This window comes from Hippocampus guttulatus, chromosome 17 (assembly GCF_054856545.1).
Source record: "Hippocampus guttulatus isolate MCC_2025c chromosome 17, RoL_Hgut_1.0, whole genome shotgun sequence".
NCBI classification, from domain to species: domain Eukaryota; kingdom Metazoa; phylum Chordata; class Actinopteri; order Syngnathiformes; family Syngnathidae; genus Hippocampus; species Hippocampus guttulatus.
In genome coordinates, this window is record NC_141277.1 from 12,891,687 (window position 1) to 12,913,902 (window position 22,216).

At 41.9% G+C, this 22,216-nt stretch overlaps 1 protein-coding gene across 4 annotated transcripts in view; it reads right to left on the reverse strand.

Moving 5' to 3' along the window:
• Window positions 1-22,216, reverse strand: part of sptan1 (spectrin alpha, non-erythrocytic 1) — a 65,687-nt gene that overhangs the window by 39,744 nt on the left and 3,727 nt on the right. For 2 of the 4 annotated variants that reach the window (XM_086135172.1, XM_086135171.1), the window contains exons 2-22: window positions 19,562-19,804; window positions 19,249-19,374; window positions 18,643-18,783; window positions 17,924-18,204; window positions 17,692-17,836; window positions 17,455-17,609; window positions 16,015-16,150; window positions 15,808-15,909; window positions 13,175-13,312; window positions 11,769-11,879; window positions 10,761-10,838; window positions 10,525-10,680; window positions 9,728-9,932; window positions 9,459-9,640; window positions 9,099-9,342; window positions 6,840-6,962; window positions 5,926-6,143; window positions 5,747-5,839; window positions 5,504-5,638; window positions 4,526-4,671; window positions 4,364-4,420 (exon numbers count right to left, since the gene is read on the reverse strand). In XM_086135172.1, coding sequence (XP_085991298.1) covers window positions 4,364-4,420; window positions 4,526-4,671; window positions 5,504-5,638; window positions 5,747-5,839; window positions 5,926-6,143; window positions 6,840-6,962; window positions 9,099-9,342; window positions 9,459-9,640; window positions 9,728-9,932; window positions 10,525-10,680; window positions 10,761-10,838; window positions 11,769-11,879; window positions 13,175-13,312; window positions 15,808-15,909; window positions 16,015-16,150; window positions 17,455-17,609; window positions 17,692-17,836; window positions 17,924-18,204; window positions 18,643-18,783; window positions 19,249-19,374; window positions 19,562-19,798 — 3,209 coding nt within the window. In that variant the 5' untranslated portion in view covers window positions 19,799-19,804. The remainder of the gene's footprint in view (window positions 1-4,363; window positions 4,421-4,525; window positions 4,672-5,503; window positions 5,639-5,746; window positions 5,840-5,925; window positions 6,144-6,839; window positions 6,963-9,098; window positions 9,343-9,458; window positions 9,641-9,727; window positions 9,933-10,524; window positions 10,681-10,760; window positions 10,839-11,768; window positions 11,880-13,174; window positions 13,313-15,807; window positions 15,910-16,014; window positions 16,151-17,454; window positions 17,610-17,691; window positions 17,837-17,923; window positions 18,205-18,642; window positions 18,784-19,248; window positions 19,375-19,561; window positions 19,805-22,216) is intronic. The other 2 variants (XM_086135174.1, XM_086135173.1) reach the window with 1 other exon arrangement.

Sequence of the window (22,216 nt, forward strand, 5' to 3'; positions counted from 1 at the left end):
CTATCTCACTGTCTCTAACTTGAACTTTTAAGCCAGCTACGGGACGCTTCGTAGTCCTCGATGGCCATAGTTAAACGCGATGGAACTCGCCTTCTCTCTAATTAGCGCTCCAGTTAGCGTAAGGTTTTTAGCATGATAACAAGTAAAGCATTCGAGGAAACGTTCGTTTATTTGAATGTCCGTCGAGCCATAAGCGTTTACTCTGAGCAGCTAATCGGATGCATTCCACTCCATCTTCCACGGATCTAGCTACAGTATTTACACACATAGACAGTGAGGTCCCTCTTGGCCAATCGGAGGCCAGGATGATGCTCGGTAAGCCAATGGCAAGAGCAGCTATGAGTATGTTGCATTCAGGAAACTCGGAGCTGTGTAAACCAGTGTGGTGGTTGCTTTTGCCGTTTCCGAACGAAGCAGTAGAGGTCGCTGTTGGATTAGACTTCGTTGTAGTGAATCTGTTCGCTTGGCTAGAACAGAGAAAATGGTTTCGTATAACGCAACAGGGTTTTTTTTCGTCGTATGGGGGGCAGGATAATGGGAATGGTATTAATGCATGATTTTTTCACATTAGGGTGTATTTTCGCCCATGTAGGTTTTGTTCTAGAGGAGTTTCACTGTATTAAAAAAAATAAATAAATCAATAAACCGTGGTTATGGTCTCCAACTTTAAAGATGGTTGCAACAGTCCGTCTAATTTCACAAAATACTTAACATGCTAAAATACATGAGAAAACTGTCAAAACACAGCAAGAGTGCCATGAACCCAGCATTATGTGAACGGGCGCACATAGTTATACAAATTTGTCATTACCCCTCTGTTAATGAATGAAAAATGCACAGTGGTCACGGAATAACTTGACTAACAAAAGTAGTAATCATGAAAATCAGACACAGCTTTTGAATTGTGGTTCAACAAATTCATGAAACAGGGCTGGACAAAAAGGGCACTACATAATCCTAATATTTTGTTGCACAGCCATTTGAGGCAATCACGGCAATCAAACAATTTATGTAACAGTCAATGATACTTGTACATATCTCTCAGCAGGTATTTTGGCCCCAGGCTTCATGAACACACTGCTCCAGTTGTCTCAAAATTGAAAGGTACTTTCTGCAGACGGCATGTTTCAGCTATTTCCAAAGATATTCAATAGTTTTACATCAGGGCTAAGATAGGGCCACATCTAGATGCTAATAGTTTTGGCTCTTAGCCATTGTTGAGTGATTTTAACTGTATGCGCTTTGGGTCATTATCCCGTTGCAAGTAGGGTTGGGCATCGAGAACCAGGAATCGAGTGGAAGTGGGACTAATATTCGTGCGCGGAAGACGCATGAATGCAGAAGGACCAATAGGAAATGTGTGTGCATGGGGTGGATCCTTTCCTCACTGCAAAAAACAATCCCCACAGCGCGGATGCATGGCTGCTCAGCCAGTCCATAATCTTTAGCAGTGCACATAACTTCTATTTCCAGGTACAGTATTTAGTGGATCAGAAACACACTTTAGAAGCTAGCACTTTATAACATCTGCCCAGTGTTGGGCAAGTTACTTCCAAAATGTAAAACATTTCATATGACTAATTACTTGCAGTCAGTGACGGGCGGTGAGTTTTGGACCTGGGCCTTCAGTGGATATTTAGTGATCTAATCCACCTCTTGATAATGCCGTAATGTCACGAACCCCCCCCCCCCAAAAAAAACCCAAACCAAACAAAAAACTATTTAACTATGGCTATGTGCACACTTCAGAGCGTGGCACTAAACTGGTCTGAAAAACACCTTTGCAGATTCATAGACACCCCACCAAAATAAATAAAACAATAATAACAAAAAAAGTTACCTTTAGCTTCCAATACATCACCTCAACAACTCCAGACCTCGACAAACAATATAGCACTTCATAATCAACTTTTATCAATATGAAAACTTTAAATAAATAACATCATACTCAACAGAGATGCTAATGCAAAAGCTCCTACCTGCCTGTGCTTGCTAAATTATTCAAACTAACAAAAAAGATTCAGTGGAATTACATAAGGGGTGTTCACACGGCAAGATTTGCTCCAGTGTTACGCCGGCGCTGCGCCAGTAGAGCGTTCACACGTGCAAATTAGCTCCGGCGTATTCGCGGAAAACAGCTTACACCGGAGCAAATTTGATCCACCTCAGGGAGGTGGTTTAAAAATTTGCTCCAGAGCAAATGCTCGTTTGCGAAGCAGCACCGATGTAAATTTGCACGTGAACGCAACTGGGTTAAATTTGCTCCAAGGCAAATGCTCGAGAAGAGTTGATTACGTACGGCGAGAATGCGTTGCTTTCGTGCTCTGTCGGACTTCCATCATGCGTTTGTTTAATAACGACACAAGACTTGGCTGGTAACAGTAGCAAGCACCTCTTGGGTTATACCATCTCAACTAGAACGGGGGGGAATAGTCCCCAAACGTCATCTTTCCTTTTGTAGGAGACTGGACTGTCTCGGAGTTGTTTGTGTAGTTTGTTCCTTTGTTGTGTGTTCACAACCCCCCGCCCCTCATAGAATTTATTTTGTGATTTCCACTCTTGATTTTCTGTTTGGCGCATTACATGTTTGCTTTTCTAAGTGTCATTGAAGTCATTGTTGAGTTACGTTTTCGGGGCGGGACACTCTCGAGCAGAAGGCACAGAGACCGAGAAGGAGAAGGACGTGCCTGTACAGTCGTCGCTTGAGTTGTGTAAAAGTTTTAAAAAGAACCAACACGACAGCTCATTTGTTTTCTGTCGTTTTGCTCCGCTGCAGAAACTGCTGTGTGACCGCAAGTGGAGCAGCACCGACGCTGCGCCAGTGCTGACACGCTCAGCAGCTTTGTACGTGTGACCACGCCACAAAATTTGCTCCGGTGTAAAATATATCGCAACAAAATACATTGGTGTAGCGCCGGAGCAAATGTATGCCGTGTGAACACCCCTTTAAATGATATTAGACTATAATTCAATTTCATCCTCATTTCAAGTAATTTGAAATTGACCGACCCCCCCCCCCCCCGCCCCAAAAAAAAAAAATCTACATTGAAAACAAGCCACTCCACAATGCAGTGTTGGTTGAAATAGCCTTATACAGTCCAGTTTTTCTAGAAAAGTACGCCTTGAAAGTGAATTTTCAATCATGGTCTGATATCGTCCTATCGTCGTAAATCAAGCTTTGGCCGCATTTAGAGCTGAACCAATCAGAAGTGATAGTAACTGATCTAATGAGAGGCTGGAGAGATTCACTCGTCACAGGGCCTGCGGGATGGCTTTCCGGAAGTTAATCTATGATCTGATTGGCTAAAAGTAGAACCTGCTATTTCAGAGATGTGCGTGTGTGCTTGTGTTCCGAGACCTGCACTCAAGGTCCTGAAGGCGTTGGATGAAATAATATGTGCATGGCAACACATCGAAGCTGAAATCTGATTGGACCAAAAAAATAAAAACAACCCACAAAGGTGGAAGCCGCATGGCCATGACATACGCAATGACATGAAGACGAAAGACTGGGGGAAATAAGTTATTTTCACATCATTTAAGTTGTAAATGGTTGTCTGAAAAGAGTTTCACAACCATTTGCAGCAATCTGTTCTACTGTATACTTTGGTCAGCAACCAAACTTAAGGAAATAAAATGTATGGCACACCAACAAGAACAAAACAATGATTCTAGCATGGGGTGTTTAAGTATTAGAGATGAGCAATTCCCTTTGCACGGTTTGCTCTAAATATTGCAATATAGTACCATTTACAATACTGTCTGGTACACAGTTGTGCATTTTATGGATGTACTTTAAGGTAAGATACTCAGGTAGGGCTGGGCGATTAATTAATTTGATGATTGGGGTCAGGCAAATTGATAAATATATATATTTATGGATAAAAAACCCTTTTCTATCTGCTTCATAGCGTGTGTCCCCCACAGACGTGCGTTGCTAACACTGTAATTGCTGTGAATGGAGAGGCACCAGTTTAGCAGTTTTTGTCATAAATTTGAGTAATATTTGCTTTTTCATTTTATTGAATGGAAAAACTGTTTATTCAAATCAGGAATCAGATTTTGGGAAAATTCTGGGATTTGATTTTGAGGCCGTGTCGCCCAGCCCTTTTCTCAGGCTTTTCTACCTCTCTTATCCTGCTGTTCAACATTTTTGTAGAATTGCTGCATGATAATTCTTAATATTGAAATTCTGTTATCTATGTCAAACATTTTTTGTGAACACAAAATATTAAAAACAATGGGTCATCAATTTCTTCACTACCCAAGGAAATTTGGTTGAATGCCCATCTCTAACAGGTATGACAAAAATTTAGTAATACTGAACACAGAGCAAGTAAGTATTCAACTAGTTCCTACTCACAGCTCTTCAACCTGTTTCATGCGCATAGACACGCTGCAGGCCTCTTTGGTGATAAGCCTGAGCAGTACCGGTACAAAAATTATGTTGTTAGAGGCAGAAAAAAATGACAGAAGGGGTGACAATAAAGAGGGAAAAAGAAATACTTGTTATATTTGGGCTTACTGATTCTCAATTTGTTCTTGGCGAAGTGCAATGCTCCCATGTTCATCCAGATTTTCCCGAGAAGAGGACTGATTCGGATCTATCTTCTTCACGTAAGCAGCAGGAACAAATCCTTGGCGGTCATTGACCTCTACTTTCCACCAATCCTATAGGACAGAAAATACCAAATCTATTTATTTATTTACAAGCTAAAGTCACAAAGGCATAGAACTGAATTAAAACTGAACAATGAACCCCCAGCTGACCATTTTTGTTTTGGAAAATGAGTCAACTGCCAGTTTCCCATCAGTGTGATGTTTATTCTGAGATTTTCAATGAATGGCTGAGTCCTGCCCGCTACATTTTTTTTAAATAAAGCAGACAGATTGATATGTGTTCACCTCGATCAGGAGATCGCAGTCAAGCGGTTGGCTGCAAACCATTCCCAAGTCAACCGTGAGGAGCATTAGGGAGAGACAGGTTTTGTATGTTCTGGGCATGTTACGACTACAGCTTGCGCTGTCAGTCTCATGTCCACAAAATTTTATTTTTGTATTCTTAAAAAAGACTGCCTCCCTCACACAGCCTCTGTAGTGACCGTAATAGCTAGTAACGAGTCATAGCTTTTAATGTTTCAATGGTAAGATGTAATTTTTTGCCATGCTTGTAAATGTGACAGTACCTACTGAATATTGCACAGGAGCTTGATTTCAAGAAAATTTTGAATTGAATGGAAATTGGAATACCTGCCAGAAAAATTGCATTTCAATCTTTTCCTAAATTCGTTCAGCCTACCTTGCACACACATCAGGCCTGGAAAAAGAATTCTGTATGGTAGAGAGTCATTGTGGCAATGGGGGCGGAAATGATGATGATAAATAAATAAATAGAATTCCTGTTCCAATGTGCCAGTACCCGAATGTGGCCTGGGCTACAATGGCCCTCAACTGCTGCAGCTCTGGTTTTCAATTGTAATTATAGATAACATCTTATATTTACCTTATTGGTGCTATTTAGAAGGGTGAGAAAGTCGCCTTTCTTCATGGTTACTTCACGTGGGCTCTTCTCCTGGTAATCATATAGGGCCAGGACAAGTTCCTTCCCAGTCTCATCATCAGTCGGTGCCACTTGCTGCTGCTCAATAATATCGCAAAACATATTGAAACTTAAATCTTAAAAAAATATCAAGGTAGGCCATCCAGGATAAGGTTTCCTAAACAACACAAATTCAGGAGAACCTACCCTACAGGATGTAGCCTGTTCATTTAGGGCTTTGATGCTACTTCCGTAAGCACTCAGGTCAGACATCAGGGCCTCGTGTTTCTTGAGAAGAGCCTGTATAGAAGACAATTCATGGAGTCAAAAAATGATGACCATCTAAAGAACCACCGGTAGCACCCTACCCAACAGTATCTACATACCTCAGCAGAGTCTTCATCTTTGCCATAGTCTGTACTTCCCACAATGGGTTCTTTCTCCCACATCCAAGACTCGGCTTCATTGGCATCAGCAAAATACTGTTGGGCCTGTAGTGAGTCTTCAAGATCCTGTCTTCTCTGTGAGGCCTTGGCCTTCAGAATGTCCCAGCGTCCATGCAGCTCAGACAGTTTAACTTTCACATCTTCACCTGCAAAGTGTCCTAAGTACAGCATGAATATCGGTGAAGGGGACTGTAAATTGCACACATTGATCTATAGCAGGGGTGCCCATTACGTCGATCCTGATCTACCGGTAGATCCAAGACAGGTCCCAAGTAGATCCGAGGAGTGTCGAGGAGAAAAAAAACAAACAACCATTTGTGTGTTTTTGTTCATGTTAGTAATATATTTTTTTGTGTTAATGTACGCTGCACCCTAATCATCCTATCAGTCTCATTTCCACAAAAAAAATATTTAAAAAAATAAAATAAAACAGGTAAATCTTGAATTTACGGTAGTGCGTGATTACGTCACCGGAAGTTGTCAGCACTCAGCAGTCTGCAATTGCAGCTTGTGATCAGAGCTGTTGCGCTCTATCTTTTATCGTCATTATTCTCATTCAGAGTTTGCTTCGTGTACAATTCACCAAGGGCACGGCCAAAGAATAGGAATCTAGGAGGGCCCATGGAAGCACTTTAAAACAGTACGTGTGAGCTACGATAGTTAACAGGTTGCAAAAGTGCATCGCATGCCTCAGTTTCAGGCTGTTTCTCATCATGGCGTGTGTGTGTGTGTGTGTGTGCCAATTAGGGTAGATCCTGGGAGGTTAATTGATCGAAAAGTAGATCTTTGGTCCAAAAGGTTTGGGCACCCCTGATCTATAGTATTAAATGAAACTTGAAAATTTAAAAGACTACCTTCTTCCACCATAGCTTCTCCTTTCAATGTGACTGCTTTTATACGAGGCTCATGACCAGTGATCTCAGCCTGGAGAGCCTGGTGCTTCTTCAGTAGGTTCTGGACACCAATTAGATCTTTGCCTGAAAAAAACAACAACAACAACAAACAAACAAACATAACGTGATATGATCTTGATGCAACCTCTGTGACGTTCTGCATTCCAGTAACATGAGACATGTAGGGTGCTACGAATTGAGTTTACTGTATTGAGGTGCCCATTGATATATAGTGAACTGGAATTGCAGAGAGGATAGAAGTACACTATATTAACAACAATAGTTGATGTCAGGTTCCACAAAACTTTAAAAATGCTAATCGGTGTCATGAAGTCAGTGCCTTCATAGCCTTCAAAATTATCTGAACGACAGACCGTGATTTACTACAGTGAAACTCCTCTACAACAAAATCATGTTTGCAGCAAGAAATTTTTCACAACAGGGGGCTTTTCACTGTAACAAATTTTATCTCAGATGTAAACACACACACACACACAAAACGTATGTGTGCACGCTTTACTTTTATTCCAATACGTAGTGCTTAAATATGAGCATACACTTCATATAGCCAGTGTAGAAAGAAAAAAACGGGAAAGAAATTGCAAAATTTACGATCAGCATTCACTTTCACTTACATCAATTTCTTGCATAATGTATTTTACTTTGCTTCCTCTATCTTTCATTTTTATAACATTTATCCTGTCTTCAAGCGTGAATGCTTTTCTTTTCTTAACTCCTTGGTCTGCAAAGGTCCGTTTCGTAGCCATTTTAGCAATGTAATGTTCGTGCTGCATTTGAAACTAATAATAACAAATACTTCCTGGACTACTGCACATGTGTAAACCAGTGTGGTGGTTGCTGTTGCTATTTCCGAACAAAGCAGCAGAGGTCGCTGTGGCATGCTGAGGTTGGATTAGACATTTGCGGAACGCTTGTTTTTGTTGTAGTGAATCTCATTGCGAGGCAAGAGCAGAGAAAAAGATTTTGTATAACGGAACAGGGGGACTTTTTGTCATAGGAGGAGCAGAAAAGTGGGAATGGCTTTCATGCATGATCATTTTTCCCCACACTAGGGGGTATTTTCGCCCATGCAGGTTTCGTTGTAGAGGAGTTTCACTGTACTTAGGTGAAATTGTAATAACTGATTTCCAACAGTCAGTTTTCATTTCATAGCTTGTGTCTTGGTAGCACACCTTCCAGTCATTTATGGGGTCTTTTTTTTGTACAATCTGATTTCAACTGTGTTGCCATGTTAATGTAATCTGCTCTCGGCCTTCAGAATCCCAAGCTCTGGTGTCGCCACACACACAGCTGAAATGGCTGTTTCTTTTGAGAACCAATCAGACATGCCAGTACCCTAACATGGCCAGGGCTGCAAAAGCCCTTTATAGCTGCATCACTCTGTGCCTTTGCAAAGGCTCAGCGTACTGTCAGCATTTTTTTTTTGTCTTGACTGGTTCAGCTAAATATGAGCACCAAAGATTGATTTACAGTTAATGTATGGAGATAAATGTAACAGTTTTTGGGTTTTTTTTTGTAATAATGGTATGCATCCTTAAATACGTGAACTGCATCGATCTCATTTCTGTTGATTCCAAAGCTAATTTCCAAATGCCTCCTATTCTTTGTTCTTACGATGCTATTTAAAAACTTATGGAGTGTTCATTCTCAACTCTCAGTCTTTCTTTGTATACATGGCACCTACTGTAAAAATTAAGTTCAGAAATGAGTCATTACACAGCCTTATTTTCCATATATATATATATATATATATATATATATATATATATAAAACTACATTTTTGAACATTATATTACTTTACTATAAGGAGGCCTTCATCTTATTGTCTGTTGAAAATTTCAATTTCATATTCATTGCGGTTTTCAATTTTTGATGATTTGTTTCTGTTATCGTGAGGTTTATCAATCTTTTCACATATTGACAGGAATTAAAAAGACCTTTAAAGGGGCCATGTCATGTGAATTTTTTTTAAGAATACATAGATGTGGGATTGAATGCCTGGATTCTCAGTTAAAATATCAGTCCGATAATTTTGCTCTGCTTCCTCACATTTGGTTTTTAATTTTGGCTTAAAATTTTCATTTTGGTAAATCCACAGTTTAAAGTGAATTGGATTTTAATCAACATCCCTACTCCAAATGCCATTCTGTTAATTTGATGTGGCAAAATGCTTGAGCTAAGCAGATAATTAGTCTTACCTCTGTTCGAAGAGGCAGCAATGGGCTCTTTCTCACGTATCCAAGTCTCCTCATCTTCAACATCTCTAAAAAGTTGTTGGAGCCGAAGAGAGTCTGACAGTTTCTGTTTGCGTGCAGCCATTGGCTCACGAAGGGATTCGTAACGAATGACTACAGCATCCTGTTTCTTCTGAATGTTGTCAGCATCAAAGTGTCCGGCCTCTTGGAACTGTCGAGCCTGGATTATTATTCCATCAATTCGATCCTAAGAAATTACCAGTATGTATAAATGGTTAGTGTTATACTGTTAAACAACAGAGGAAGTAGCATGAAATACTCATATGACAGTTAACAACAATGTCCTTTCAAGTGTTGACATACCTGGTGGGCAGTCACATCAGCCTCGAGAAGTGCATGTTTCTTCTGTAGGTTTTGTACACTGGTAAGGTCTTTGCCATAGTCCTCTGAGGTCAAGTGGCCCTCCACCTCATACAGCCACAGCTCAATGTCCTCGACATTCCTATTAAACTGCTGTTGCTGGTTGGCCTCGCGGAGCTTGATGCCTAAAGACAATGAAAATGTATCCTTCATACCAAAACCACCATCATTGTTGTTGTGAATCTTAGTGGTAAGAGATTTTCAGGTGACACCTTTCAGCTCGGTGGCTTCCAGAAGTTTCTTCCACTGAGAGCTGACTTCTTCCATACGACAGGCCACCTCAGTGGATGCGTAATGTTTCCCATCAAGCAACTCTTGGCCAGACTTTTGAAGAGCATCAATGCGGCTCTGGTTTGCTGATAGCTCTGCTTCAAAAGCCTGGTGTTTCTGCACTTTGCCTTGCAGATTTGAGGGATCCTGTCAGACATAGTCCATGGTTTATGGCAGAACATATACACAGTTAAGACCAGAAGTGTATAAAACACACACGCACACACACACACACACACACACACACACACACACACACACACACACACACACACACACACACACACACACACACACACACACACACACACACACACACACACACACACACACACACACACACACACACACACACACACACACACGACACATGGAGCAGGCTTGGAGAAAGGGGAGAGAGGAACTTGGCGGAGCTGTTGAACCAATACAGCAAAAGTATTTAGCATTAGCCCAAGCTTTTGCAAAGCCTGGGCTACCTGATTGATTGGCGATGTTCATGTACTTTGTTTATTCCTGTCAAGAGCCCCCCGCCCCCTGTTGTGGGGTGGCGTAAATGAAGTAGCTACGTTTGTATCCCGCAAACAAAAGCACACAAGTGCAAGCGATATTTCATATTCGTTCTGAATGTACAGAAACAAATTGACCCCCCAACAGAACTCTCAGGGCAGCGCTATTTTGGGATATAATCGTATAAACAACACCTCTCGCTCAACTTTCAAAGTTAACTTCCAATCGTTACCTTGTAAGCTTCATCACTAGCGGTCTTCATCTTCTCATTGATCCAGCTCTTCAGCTCATCAGAATCCCTGAAGAACTGCTGAAGGTGGAAAGAATCCTCCAAGGCGGACCGTCGAGACTGAGCGCGCTCGTGTAGGGCATTTCGACGACTGAGAAGCTAAAATATTCCATTAAAAAAATATATATATCAAATCGTTCTAATCACATCACCAGTTATAAAGGAAAAAAAATTCTCACCGCATCTCTGCGTGTAGCCACATCTTCATAGGCGTAATGGTTGTTCTGGATAAGTTTGGTTGCAAATTCATCTAAAGCCTTCGGATACATAAAAAGAGGCAAACATAAATGCATCGAACTATCGGGCATGTCAAAATAAATTCCAGGACTGGTGTCTCTCTCTCACACACACACACACGCGCACACGCACACGCACACACACGCACACACACGCACGCTCCAGCACAGCAAGTTCTTTGTTTTTGTATTATCAGGAACTGCCGGAAGCTCAACGTAAGAGACAGGCACATCACAGAGAAGCATTAACAACATGTTCTGCCACAACTCTTGCCTCTTCTTGCACACTGAATGAAGTAAACCCTGCAGTATCTTTGTAGAGTGTGCTGGTTGATCATCTGGCCCTCAAGTAAGGGGAGAAAAGTTGCTTGGATTTGCAATACAGTAATCCCTCGTTTATCGCGGTTAATGGGGACTGAAACCAACCGTGATAAACGGAAATCCGCGACGTAGCGAACCCCCCGTAAAGGTATATGTACATGTGTATGAGTATAAAAAATATTTATAAGGCCAAATTTAATGGTATACATGCATGTAGAAGTACATTTTGTAGTAATTAAGATTACTTAATGCTATATACTAATTTAATTTCAACATGTATAAGTTCGGTTAGGTTAGTGTATGAATAACAAAATACAGTAAACATATACATGTAGTACTGTATATGTTGCTCTATGTGACTCGTTTTGCTGACTTTCGCTGCCTCTTGCCGACCGTTTGCGGACTTTTTGTGGCATTTTTGTTATTTTAATTTTTTTTAAATGAATATGTTTGAAAAAATCTACGATGCACCGAGGCCGCGATAAACGAACCACGAAATAGCGATGGATCACTGTGTAGCTTTCGTAACACTGGTGCTGGAACCTTTCTGACATACTCTGGATACTGTGATTAAACAGTGTATTAAAAAAAAAATAGATAAATATATTTACAAGAAAATGTTCAACTTACAGTGATCTTCTCTTCTTGAGCGCTAAGAGACTTTTCAAAGTCTTCATGCTTCTTAAGCAGTGCCTCTACACTATCCAAGGAGTCACCAAGATCTTCATTCAAGAGGAAAGCCTAAATATTCAAGACACAGAGTATATAACGAACACGACAATCTATTTATATATATATATATATTTATATATATATATATACACACACACACACCGTATACAGTCAAACCTCGGTTTTCGTCCATAATCTGTTCCAGAAGGCTGTTCGAAAACCGGATTGTTCAAAAACCGAAACCACACTCTTTTTAAAATAAAAAAAAATGTTTATTGTACATGTCTGCTCACAATGGAAAGCGACACGAGGAAGTGACGCTTCCTCGTGTCCTTTCCAAGGAAGGCGAGAGGAGTCAAGTGGTGCATTCAAGTGCGCTCAGTTTGTTCGAGAACCGAAATTTATTCGTCATCCGAGGCATAAAAAACCTCGAAATTTTTGGTCAAAAACCGAGATGTTCGAAAACCGAAGTTTCACTGTAAATATATACTGTATGTATAAAAGAGAGAGAGAGAGAGTCAGATAGCATTGCATAAATGAAATAATACTTTTAAAATTGATTATCCCAGCAAATGGCATTCCGTGGGTAGTGTCATACACCCTGATTGGCCCCCCGATTAATATTTAAAAAACAAATCTTGTGTGATGAAGGGGGGACGTTAGCATATTCCCTCTACCACAGTGGACCCACGCATACTAGCGATTAAGCACCCACGGATCGAACTATTTGCCGATTTATTTAAATGTTTTAAAATTGGTTTGGTTTTCATTTATTTTTTGTGTGGGTTTTTTTGGGGGGGGGGGGGGGGGGGAAGGTGGGGCGTAACCCAGCCCCGTTTGTTATGGAAAGGACATAATGGAAATTGTCAGCCTTTTTGGGCATTTTTGTCAGTGGGTGGGTGGTTCTATGTGGCCCTCGTGTGTGACTGAAGAAAAATTGTGGTCCTCTGCATCATTTAAATTGCCCAGGCCTGGATTATTACATCGAATAATCAACTAAAAATATATTCCGTATTAACATTTATGACAAAATCTTTTTTTCTAATTACTCTTTATTAACCAAAGATTGTTGTTTACTTGCTAGTGTTTCAGGCATAAACAAAACCAAATCATTTTGCAATATCGTATGAGTGGGAGTGATGAAGTTGGTAACATTTTAAACTGAGAGGTGTGTCTTGGATACTGATCTTATGCAAAGGGCTACTAGTTTGTATATATTTTAGATTTGATTTCATGACATTGACAGGTTGTTCATCACTGCAAATATCGATTAAAAGGGATCAAGAACTGATTTGTGTCACAAGCCAAGAAACGTACTACAAGACAAATACACACTAGAAGTGATTGTTGGATTGAGTAGTTACCTCCTGTTTGCTCATCCAGTTGTCTACTTGCTCTGTATCCCTGTAGAAGAGTTGTAGGTCCATACACTGCTCATACTGTTGTCTGCGAAGCTCCCACAACTCCAACAGAGACTCCTTCTCTTCGGTCAGGATGCGCAGCTGCACACATTTTAAAAAGCAAAATGTGTACTTGGCTCAACAAGGTTAAGGCGATTGAGAACAGTTTCTCATTCTTAATGCTGACTTCGAGATGATTTAAGGTTCTGTGTCTTATCGAACGACAGTCAGAGCTGAGAGTCCTTTGGCCATTTGACAACCCACTCCACCAACTGAGCCACATCCTCCCCGACAGATTTACAGGGGGGAATATGGCTTTTAATATTGACAATAAAATCTCTTTCTTTGATGAAAATACAAATGAGATTACAAAGTAATTATCAAATGTGCGGCCCAGTGATCCAGTGGTTAGCGCGTCAACCTCACAGTGCAGAAGATGCCATGGGTCCGATCCCGGCACCGGCCTTCCTGTGTGGCGTTTGCATGTTCTCCGCGGGCCTGCGTGGGTTTTCTCTGGGTACTTAGGTTTCCTCCCACATTCCAAAAACATGCATGGCAGGCTGATTGAACACTATAAATTGTCCCTAGGTGTGAGTGTGACCGCGGATGGTTGTTTGTCTCTGTATGCCCTGCGATTGGCTGGTAATCGGTTCGGTGTCCCCCTCGCCTACTGCCCGAAGACGGCTGGGATAGGCTCCAGCACCCCCCGCGACCCTAGTGAGGATAAAGCGGATTGGAAAATGGATGGATGGATGGATTATCAAATATCAAAAGTAATTGTTTTGAGGCAATCCATCACCGATCCTGGTTATGGGCAAAGTGCTGTTTACTGAGCAGACTTCAAGTATGGCATACCCTGGACTGACAGTTAATGGCGACGTCAGTCTGCACGAATGTACCACCAATTGCCTGCGACAGACGTGTCGCAGGCAAACAATAGGGGTGTTCACACGGCAAGATTTGGTCCGGTGCTACGCCGGGGCTGCCCCAGTAGAGCGTTCACACGTGCAAATTAGCTCCGGCGTAGCCCCGGAAAACAGCTTACACAGGACCAAATTTGATCCACCTCAGGGAGGTGGTTTAAAAATTTGCTCCACTGCAAATGCTCGTTTGCGAAGCAGCACCGGTGTAAATTTGCACGTGTGAACGCAACTGGGTTAAATTTGCTCCAGAGCAAATGCTTGTAAAGAGTTTACGTACGGCGAGAATGCGTTGCTTTCGTGCTCTGTTGGACTTCCGTCATGTGTTTGTTTAATAACGACACAAGACTTGGCTGGTCACATCTTTCCTTTTGTAGGAGACTGGACTGTCTCGGAGTTGTTTGTGTAGTTTGTTCCTTTGTTGTGTGTTCACAACCCCCCGCCCCCCATAGAATTTATTTTGTGATTTCCTCTCTTGATTTTCTGTTTGGCGCATTACGTGTTTGCTTTTCTGAGTGTCATTGAAGTCATCGTTGATTTACGTTTTCGGGGGCAGTCATTGAACGCCTCTCGAGCAGAAGGCACGGAGACCGAGAAGGAGAACGACGTGCCCGTCCAGTAGTCGCTTGAGTTGTGTATACGTTTTAAAAAGAACCAACACGACAGCTCATTTGTTTTCTGTCGTTTTGCTCCGCTGCAGAAACTGCCGTGTGAACGCAAGTGGGGCTGCACCGACGCTGTGCCGGTGCCGACATGCTCAGCGGCTTTGTACGTGTGAACGCTCCACACAATTTGCTGCGGTGCAAAATATATCGCAACAAAATACATCGGTGCAGCGCCGGAGCAAATGTGTGCTGTGTGAACACCCCTAGTGTTGTAGCCGATTTTGAGTCGCCATGACGCATCGTAGCATATGTGGTAAAACATACTAAAGGACTGGTCATCTGTCGTTTGGATGCTTCACTATAACAACGAAAGTCTGGCATCTCAGAATTTTTGGTCGTATTACTGCATAGCGTTACGTGTCCTACGTCATCCTTTGATTGGTTCTTTGGCATTGACCAATAGGAAGACAGTGCCCTCCTACACATGACGAGAGAGTGGATGTGGCCCACACAATCACAATGTCTCTAACAACAATAATCAACCATATTCACAATTTCATATGTAACATTGATGAAAAACTGATTTCTCAAGCGGCACACACTGTTTATCGCCAGCCCTCCCATGGCCACCCAAACCCACCACTGCCAAGGCAGGGGGGCGGTGAGCCTCTGGTCTGCTGCTTCAAGTCCGCTCATTAAATGAATGGGAATTGCTGAGCTTACCAAACACCCAAAAAAAAACAATTGAACTTCAGTTTTTTTTGGGGGGGGGGGGGGGGTCGTGACGGTTTGCGACCTTGAATAAATCCTGAGGAAAAAAGCATTTGCTACATAGTTTTGGGTTCACACTGAGATTGTTACAAACACATACAATATGGAGTGTTACACACACATAAAATATGGTGTGTGAACAAAGAAATTCTGTAACAGCTGACAAAACACTATAAGGTCACCATATCACAGTGGGATACAAATCCATGTGACATGCAGGGCCCAGGGATTCTGTGCGACATACCAGTGACAATGATAAACCTATGCATGTAAATAACAGCTTACTTTGCATCAATCCTACCTTTTCCTTGACTTCCTCAAAGGCATAATGTCCGGTATTAAGCAAAGTCTGACCAGCTTCATCAGTGGCTCTGAAACTATCCTCATGGGCATCAATCTCTCCCTGTGAAAAGAGGAAATTACATCAGCACACATTGAAATTTAATGTTACAAGTTAACAGAAAGCATGATCATATTTGAAAAGAAATGTATGAGAAGGAGTTTTTACTTTATGCTCCTGATGGCGGTCTAGCAGGGCCTCAGCCCCAGCCACATCATTAGCAAGTTCATCAGCATTAATCAGGGCCTTCATCTCGGTTACCCAGCTTGTAAGATCTCTGAAGTCTGCAGTGAAACGCTGCAACCTAGAGATAAAGAAGATGGATAAATTTGATGCCACATCTTTTATATTCTCAGTTGCTATCATCAGATTATCATCTCACATTTTCAGATGATAGTGATTAAGGTTGCAATCTTTATTTTCTTACGAGATGCAAATACAGTACAAAATGTGCCTTTTTAAATTTCTTCTCTGCAGTTTGTTTGCGTTCCTTACTTCAGCTTGTCTCAGAATCAGAATCATCTTTATTGGCCAAGTATGTAGAACACACAAGGAATTTGTCCCCGGTAGAACACGCTGCACTAGTATCATCATAAACAAGGACATGACAAATAAGTATGGAAGGACATTGCGTAATGTAAGTGAACCGTAGTGCGGTGGTACCACCCGGTGACAACTGTGAGACAATGTGCAAAGTATCAAGCAGAGCTAAAGTGATCAGTGGTAGAATAAAATACTATAACAGTTGTACAGTTGGTGCAGAAAATCATTGAACCATTTTAAAGTGACCAAGAGCAGTTTTTGTCATACAAGTGTGGAATTATGTAGATGTCCTTGAGTGCTTTAAAGTGTCTGGTGCTGTGGAATATAGATCAGTGACAGTGGTTCAAGTGAGTACAGAGCTGGAGCTACAATAACTATAGCGGGATGTTGTTCCACAGGGTTGTGCAAAATTGCAAAGAGCCACTGTACAGGTAGATTTGGGTTACTGTTTAGGGAGTTAATGGCTGGAGGGTAGAAGCCGTTTAAGTGTCTGCTGGATTTGGTGCGCATGGATCGGTAGCGCCTGCCTCAGGGGAGTGCTGTAGCTGGAAAAGGTGGTGGGCAGGGTGCGGGGGTCCAGTAGGATTTTCTGTGCAAGAACCTTGTCTTGGTTCTTGCAGTGTGCAAGTCCTCAAGAGTGGGTAGGACGGTGCCAATGACTTTTTCCGCCGTTCTAACTGCCCGTTGAAGTTGGATTTTGTCCTTTTTTGTGGCGGCCCCAGACCAAACCGTGATGGATAGATAATACTAGGGAGCGCGTAACCGAGGCTGCCTCACGTGTCGGCGCCATCTTGATTTCTCATGCAGTGATTCACAAGCTAACGGCCAATCAGTGATCATTTGTCACGAAGACCTGACTGAATTCAATCAAATTAACCCTGACTTAAAACGGTGCATCCTACACCAACCAGAAGGCATAAATTGACTTCCCGACTGCCAGATTTGTTGGATTGGTGTGTAGAGAGGCCTTTCTACGCAATATCTCCGTGAATGCTTAGTCACAGGATTTCCATAGTGAGAATGACTTTGTATATAACTCATTTCAGCAATGCCCTGGTATTATACCGGTTAGCGTCATTCAGACGGGCATGACGCTCAGCAGCCAGACTGCGAATGCGCTCCCAGTTTGTGATGAGTTCATCTTTCTTGAGGTGGATCTGGGAGGCATTTTGGGAATGTGTTTGCTGCAGATGCTCCGCATCACCACCTAGTGTGTTGACCTGGAAATCAACAACAACAAGAATGGGAAATAAGTCACAAAACTAACATTTGTCTGACCTATTGTATTGTAAATATCCTTGCCTTATCTTCCAGAGCAGCCAAGTCTCTCTCTAGACCCTCATGTTTACGCAGGAGAGCCTGCACACTTGCCAAATCACGTCCAAAGTCATCAGAGGCCATAAGTTGCTCCTTCTCTTTAATCCAGCTGATGGTTTCATCGACATCCCTATTAAAATAATAAATAAGCAGGTTCACAATCAGAAAGTTCAAGAGAATCAGCGTTTCAACATAAATCTACATAATGACTGTTTACCTGTTAAAACGTTGCACCTCAGCAGCGCCAAACAGTTTCCCTTGTCTTTGCTGGGCCAGGCCCTTCAGTCGCTGCCAGGCAGCATTCACCTCATCCTGCTTGGAAACAATCAGCTCAACCTCAGGATGGTCTTCTTGTTTCAGCTTGGCCGCCAGCTGGTTCACTTCATTCACTCGTTCCTCGTGTGCTGCCAAGTCTGTCTGAAATTCCTCAAACTTCTTCTGCAGAAGCTCCACATGCTCAAGGTCCTGGCCGAGCTCCTCTGATGTCGCTATAGCCTCCTGTGGAGCAAAGAAATGGAAATTCCTCTTGTGTTCTGCTACCTTTAAAAAGATAACAATGAATACCAAAAAAAACCCACAAAAAAACACCCTTAAAGGTAAAAATCACATTTCACATGAAATTACCTTTCATTTAATAAATGAATGTCAACAAGAAAAACTGTCCAGATATAAGGACGTTTGGTTGAGAGGTTCGCTCAGCAGAGCACCAAAAAGCAAAGTGTGCATCATCTGACTAAAACCAACTGCTTCAACCCTGTTTGCCTGCTATTCTGAAGTACGACGACAACAAGCAGTTCTTACAAGGACAAGAGTTTCCCTTTTATTAAAACAGAATTCAACTGCAAGAAACAAAATTAAACAATATGGCTGCTGGACTCTATCACTCAATCACATTCTATGCCACTACTGAAAATGACACTTTCATTAAAATCCTACCTTATCACTGATCCAGCCCAAGGTGTCTTCACACTCACGGATGTATTGGACAAGTTTTTGGGCCTGCAGGAGATGCATTCCCTTCTCCTTGGTTCGCAGCAGCAGAAGATCCCAGAGGCGCCGTAGCTCCTCAAGTCGAGACTAGTCAGGTGTTAAGAGAGATGATTGAAATACTGAAGGTTAGCAAAGAAAACTGCATAAAATAGCAACGGCAGATTTAGTTCATTTGAAACGCTTTACCAGCATTTGCACCAAATATGGCCGAAAGATAAAAGATCCACAGCATTCAAAAGAAATTCTGTATTCACGTCAATTCATCACCTACCAGTAGATACTCAGCCATATTAATACTTGAAAATATTGGTCTCTGTTGTGTCCGGTAAGGCGTGTAGGACTGAGTAAGATTAAAGTATTAAATGAACACATAAAAAAACAAAACTGAATGAATCAGTTTGATTTCAACCCTCCCACCCCCAGCATACTCTCTCTCGCTCTCACACACACACACACACGCACACGCACACACTCTAAGTGCACTTGTCCAACCCTTCGTGGACACAGGGCATGTGCACAACAGATAAGAGCCATTGCATCATCAGGTCTTACTCTAATGGTCTCGGATGCAAAATGGCCTTCGTTGATCATCAGGTTTCCAGTCTCGTTCAGTCTGATTATAGCCCCAGCATTGGCTTGAACTTCAGCCTCAAAGGCTTGATGCTTTTGCAGCTTACCCTGCGGAAAGTTTTGAAGAAAAATGCATGAATACAACTAAATATTTAACTATTACCACCAGCAACAATACCTCTCAAATAATGGTGACTAATGTGGGGGTAGCTTGCCTGGCCTTCCCTTATTCTTGCCTCAAAACAAAGTATGATATGGATGGAATAAATATCTGCCCACCAACAGACATGCGCACCTGCAGGTTAGAGGGGTCCTTGTAGTTCTCATCAGAGGCAATTTGCAACTTCTCCTGGATCCACTTCTCCAGCTCATCTGCATCACGGCGGAAGAACTGAAAGCGGTAGGAGTCTTCCAGCTTCTGACGCCGCATAATAGACAGGTCCTTGAAGCGCCTGTAGCGATCCAGCACTTGCTGGCGGCGCTCTTGGATGTCTTCGGCAGTCTCCAGAACTTTAACTCCGGTCGTTTCCATTTTTTCCTACGAGGACGACAAAGATTAGTATGTGCATCTACCATGTTTTTGACTGTACATAAGATAAGAAAGATAAGAAAACCTTTATTAGTCTCGCAATGGAGAAATTCCCAATTCACAGCAGCAAAGTCATGAACAAAGCTGCTGGAAAGGCAGCCGCTCTCGCGGCGCCATTTTGAAGTCAAAATCTTGACTTCATACTGCCAATCACTAATTCCTAACCAGTGTGCCCTGTGGTGTGTCATAAAATGTTGGTGATGTAAAATGGGTGGCTTGGCTCAATCAAGTTTGAAAAACACTGCCAAAGATTAGCAAGAAAGTATGGTCATAGATGATGACAAAGTTAGACACTGGGGCTCTATTAGTTTCTACTATTAGATAGATGCATCACGATGCAGATTAATACAGTCTGAGTTCAATCATCAATTATTGGCAATACCTCACAAAGACATATCCCCAGAAAGGCCACCGCATTCAATTACCGGTAAAAAAAAAAAAAAAACATTCTCTGCAACCTATGTCAGATTTTCAAAATTCTTGCCGCGTTGCACTGAGGTTGAAGTGACCATTCAAATCAAGACACAGAATTTGGAGGAAATCTTGTCACACTGCTATTGAGAGCAGAGCTAGAGAGCATGACAGCCTCGGCTGACTATTTCATAAAGAAACAGGTATCAACTTAATAGTCACTGTTTGGACTCTGAATTCTTGGGTATGTGTACAAAGTGCATAACTATGAATGGGAACAATTATGCCAACATAGGCCATGTGAGTGGATAAATCTCTGATATTGGCAACACATGATGTCACAGAAATCATGACATCCCAAGAAGCCCCTCGTCCCATCACATCACCCTTCTTTTTCAGCAACTTCACTGGCTCTCAGTCAAATGCCGCATCCAATTTAAGATGCAACTTCCTACCTTCAAAGTCATTCATAACCTTGCCCCTCCATACCATTCTGACCTCCTCCACATCATCACTCCAGTCCATGCCCGTCGATACTCCTCTATCCACCTGTGTGTTCCATCTGTCTATCTCAACACGAGGGGGAGAAGAGCCTTCAGCCACTCCGCTCCCAAGCTTTGGAACTCTGCTACCTGACCTTCACAACTCACTCTCGCTTACTGCCCTCAAATCCAATCTCAAAATATGCCTATTTAAGAGTGCCTACTCACTGTCATGGCAATGCATCATTTTCATTCTTTTTCTGCTATTATTATTATGAATCTAATTTTCTTACTTCTGCATAATTCTGTTTATTGATGTACAATGTCCTTGAGTCTCGAAAGGTGCTTTCAAATTGAATGTATTATTAATAATATTATTATTACAATCATCTTATGTACTGCATTTTATAAGAGTTGTGCTCTATAAATAGCTGTGTTTTTGTATCCACTGTATGTAACTGTGTTAACAGCATAGGCTTTGTTGACTTGTGTTTCGCAGCCGTGCCCTTGCTGACCAAACTCATCTGTCCCAATGTCCACAGACATCCATTCTTCTGCTTTTGTTTGACAATTTGCAAAGTCATCAAATCTATTTCAGATGTTAAAGCTCGGCTGTCGTTGGAATTTGATGACTTTGCTTTCCATGGTCAAGGTAAAATCTGATGATAGACATGTGTTGGTGCAGAGCTTAGCGCCTACCATTCCCCAAGCATTTCAGTCCGCGAGCAGCAGCCATAGCAGAGAGGATGGGCGAGTGTGCATTGTCACATCAACGCGCCATTTTAATTACTTTCCTAAGCCAGCTCGAAGCCGAGTAGCATGCCCTTTCTCATCGATGTCCTTATGGAAGAGGAGGGAGACTATGTATATGTGATATAATTGACACATACAGATTCTGGGTGAGGGTGGGTGAACAGCATTGGCGATTACGTTATCTGTAATTGCGATTTAAATCCAAAAAGGATATATTTTTAGGCCCTAATGTTCATTTACATTCCAAATGATAATGCAACTGATATTTATCTCAGGTTTTCCTAAATAGTCGATGCAAATGACACGCAACATAACACATATCAAACCAACAGCAGGTGAGGTACCCGCTGAACGGGTTGCCAGTTAGTTGTCTCTGTGCCCTGCAATTGTAGGGCACAGAGACAACTAACCATTCACACATTTATATTTTAAAGTTCAAACAGTTACACTTTATTGTTTTTAGTAAATAATTACCAACTTTGAATTTTATGGCTGTAACACATTCCAAAAAAAAACTGGGACAGGTGGCCAAAAAGACTAAGAAAGTTGAGGAATACTCCTCAAACACCTGTTTGTAACATCCTACATTGACAAGCAAAGATGGGACCAGGTTCACCTCTTTGTGAACAACTGCGTGAAAAAATGGACCATTTTAATGGTGGCTCCTCTTGTTGCATGTTGTCTTGAGAGGGAAGAAATTGCATCCGTGCTGTAT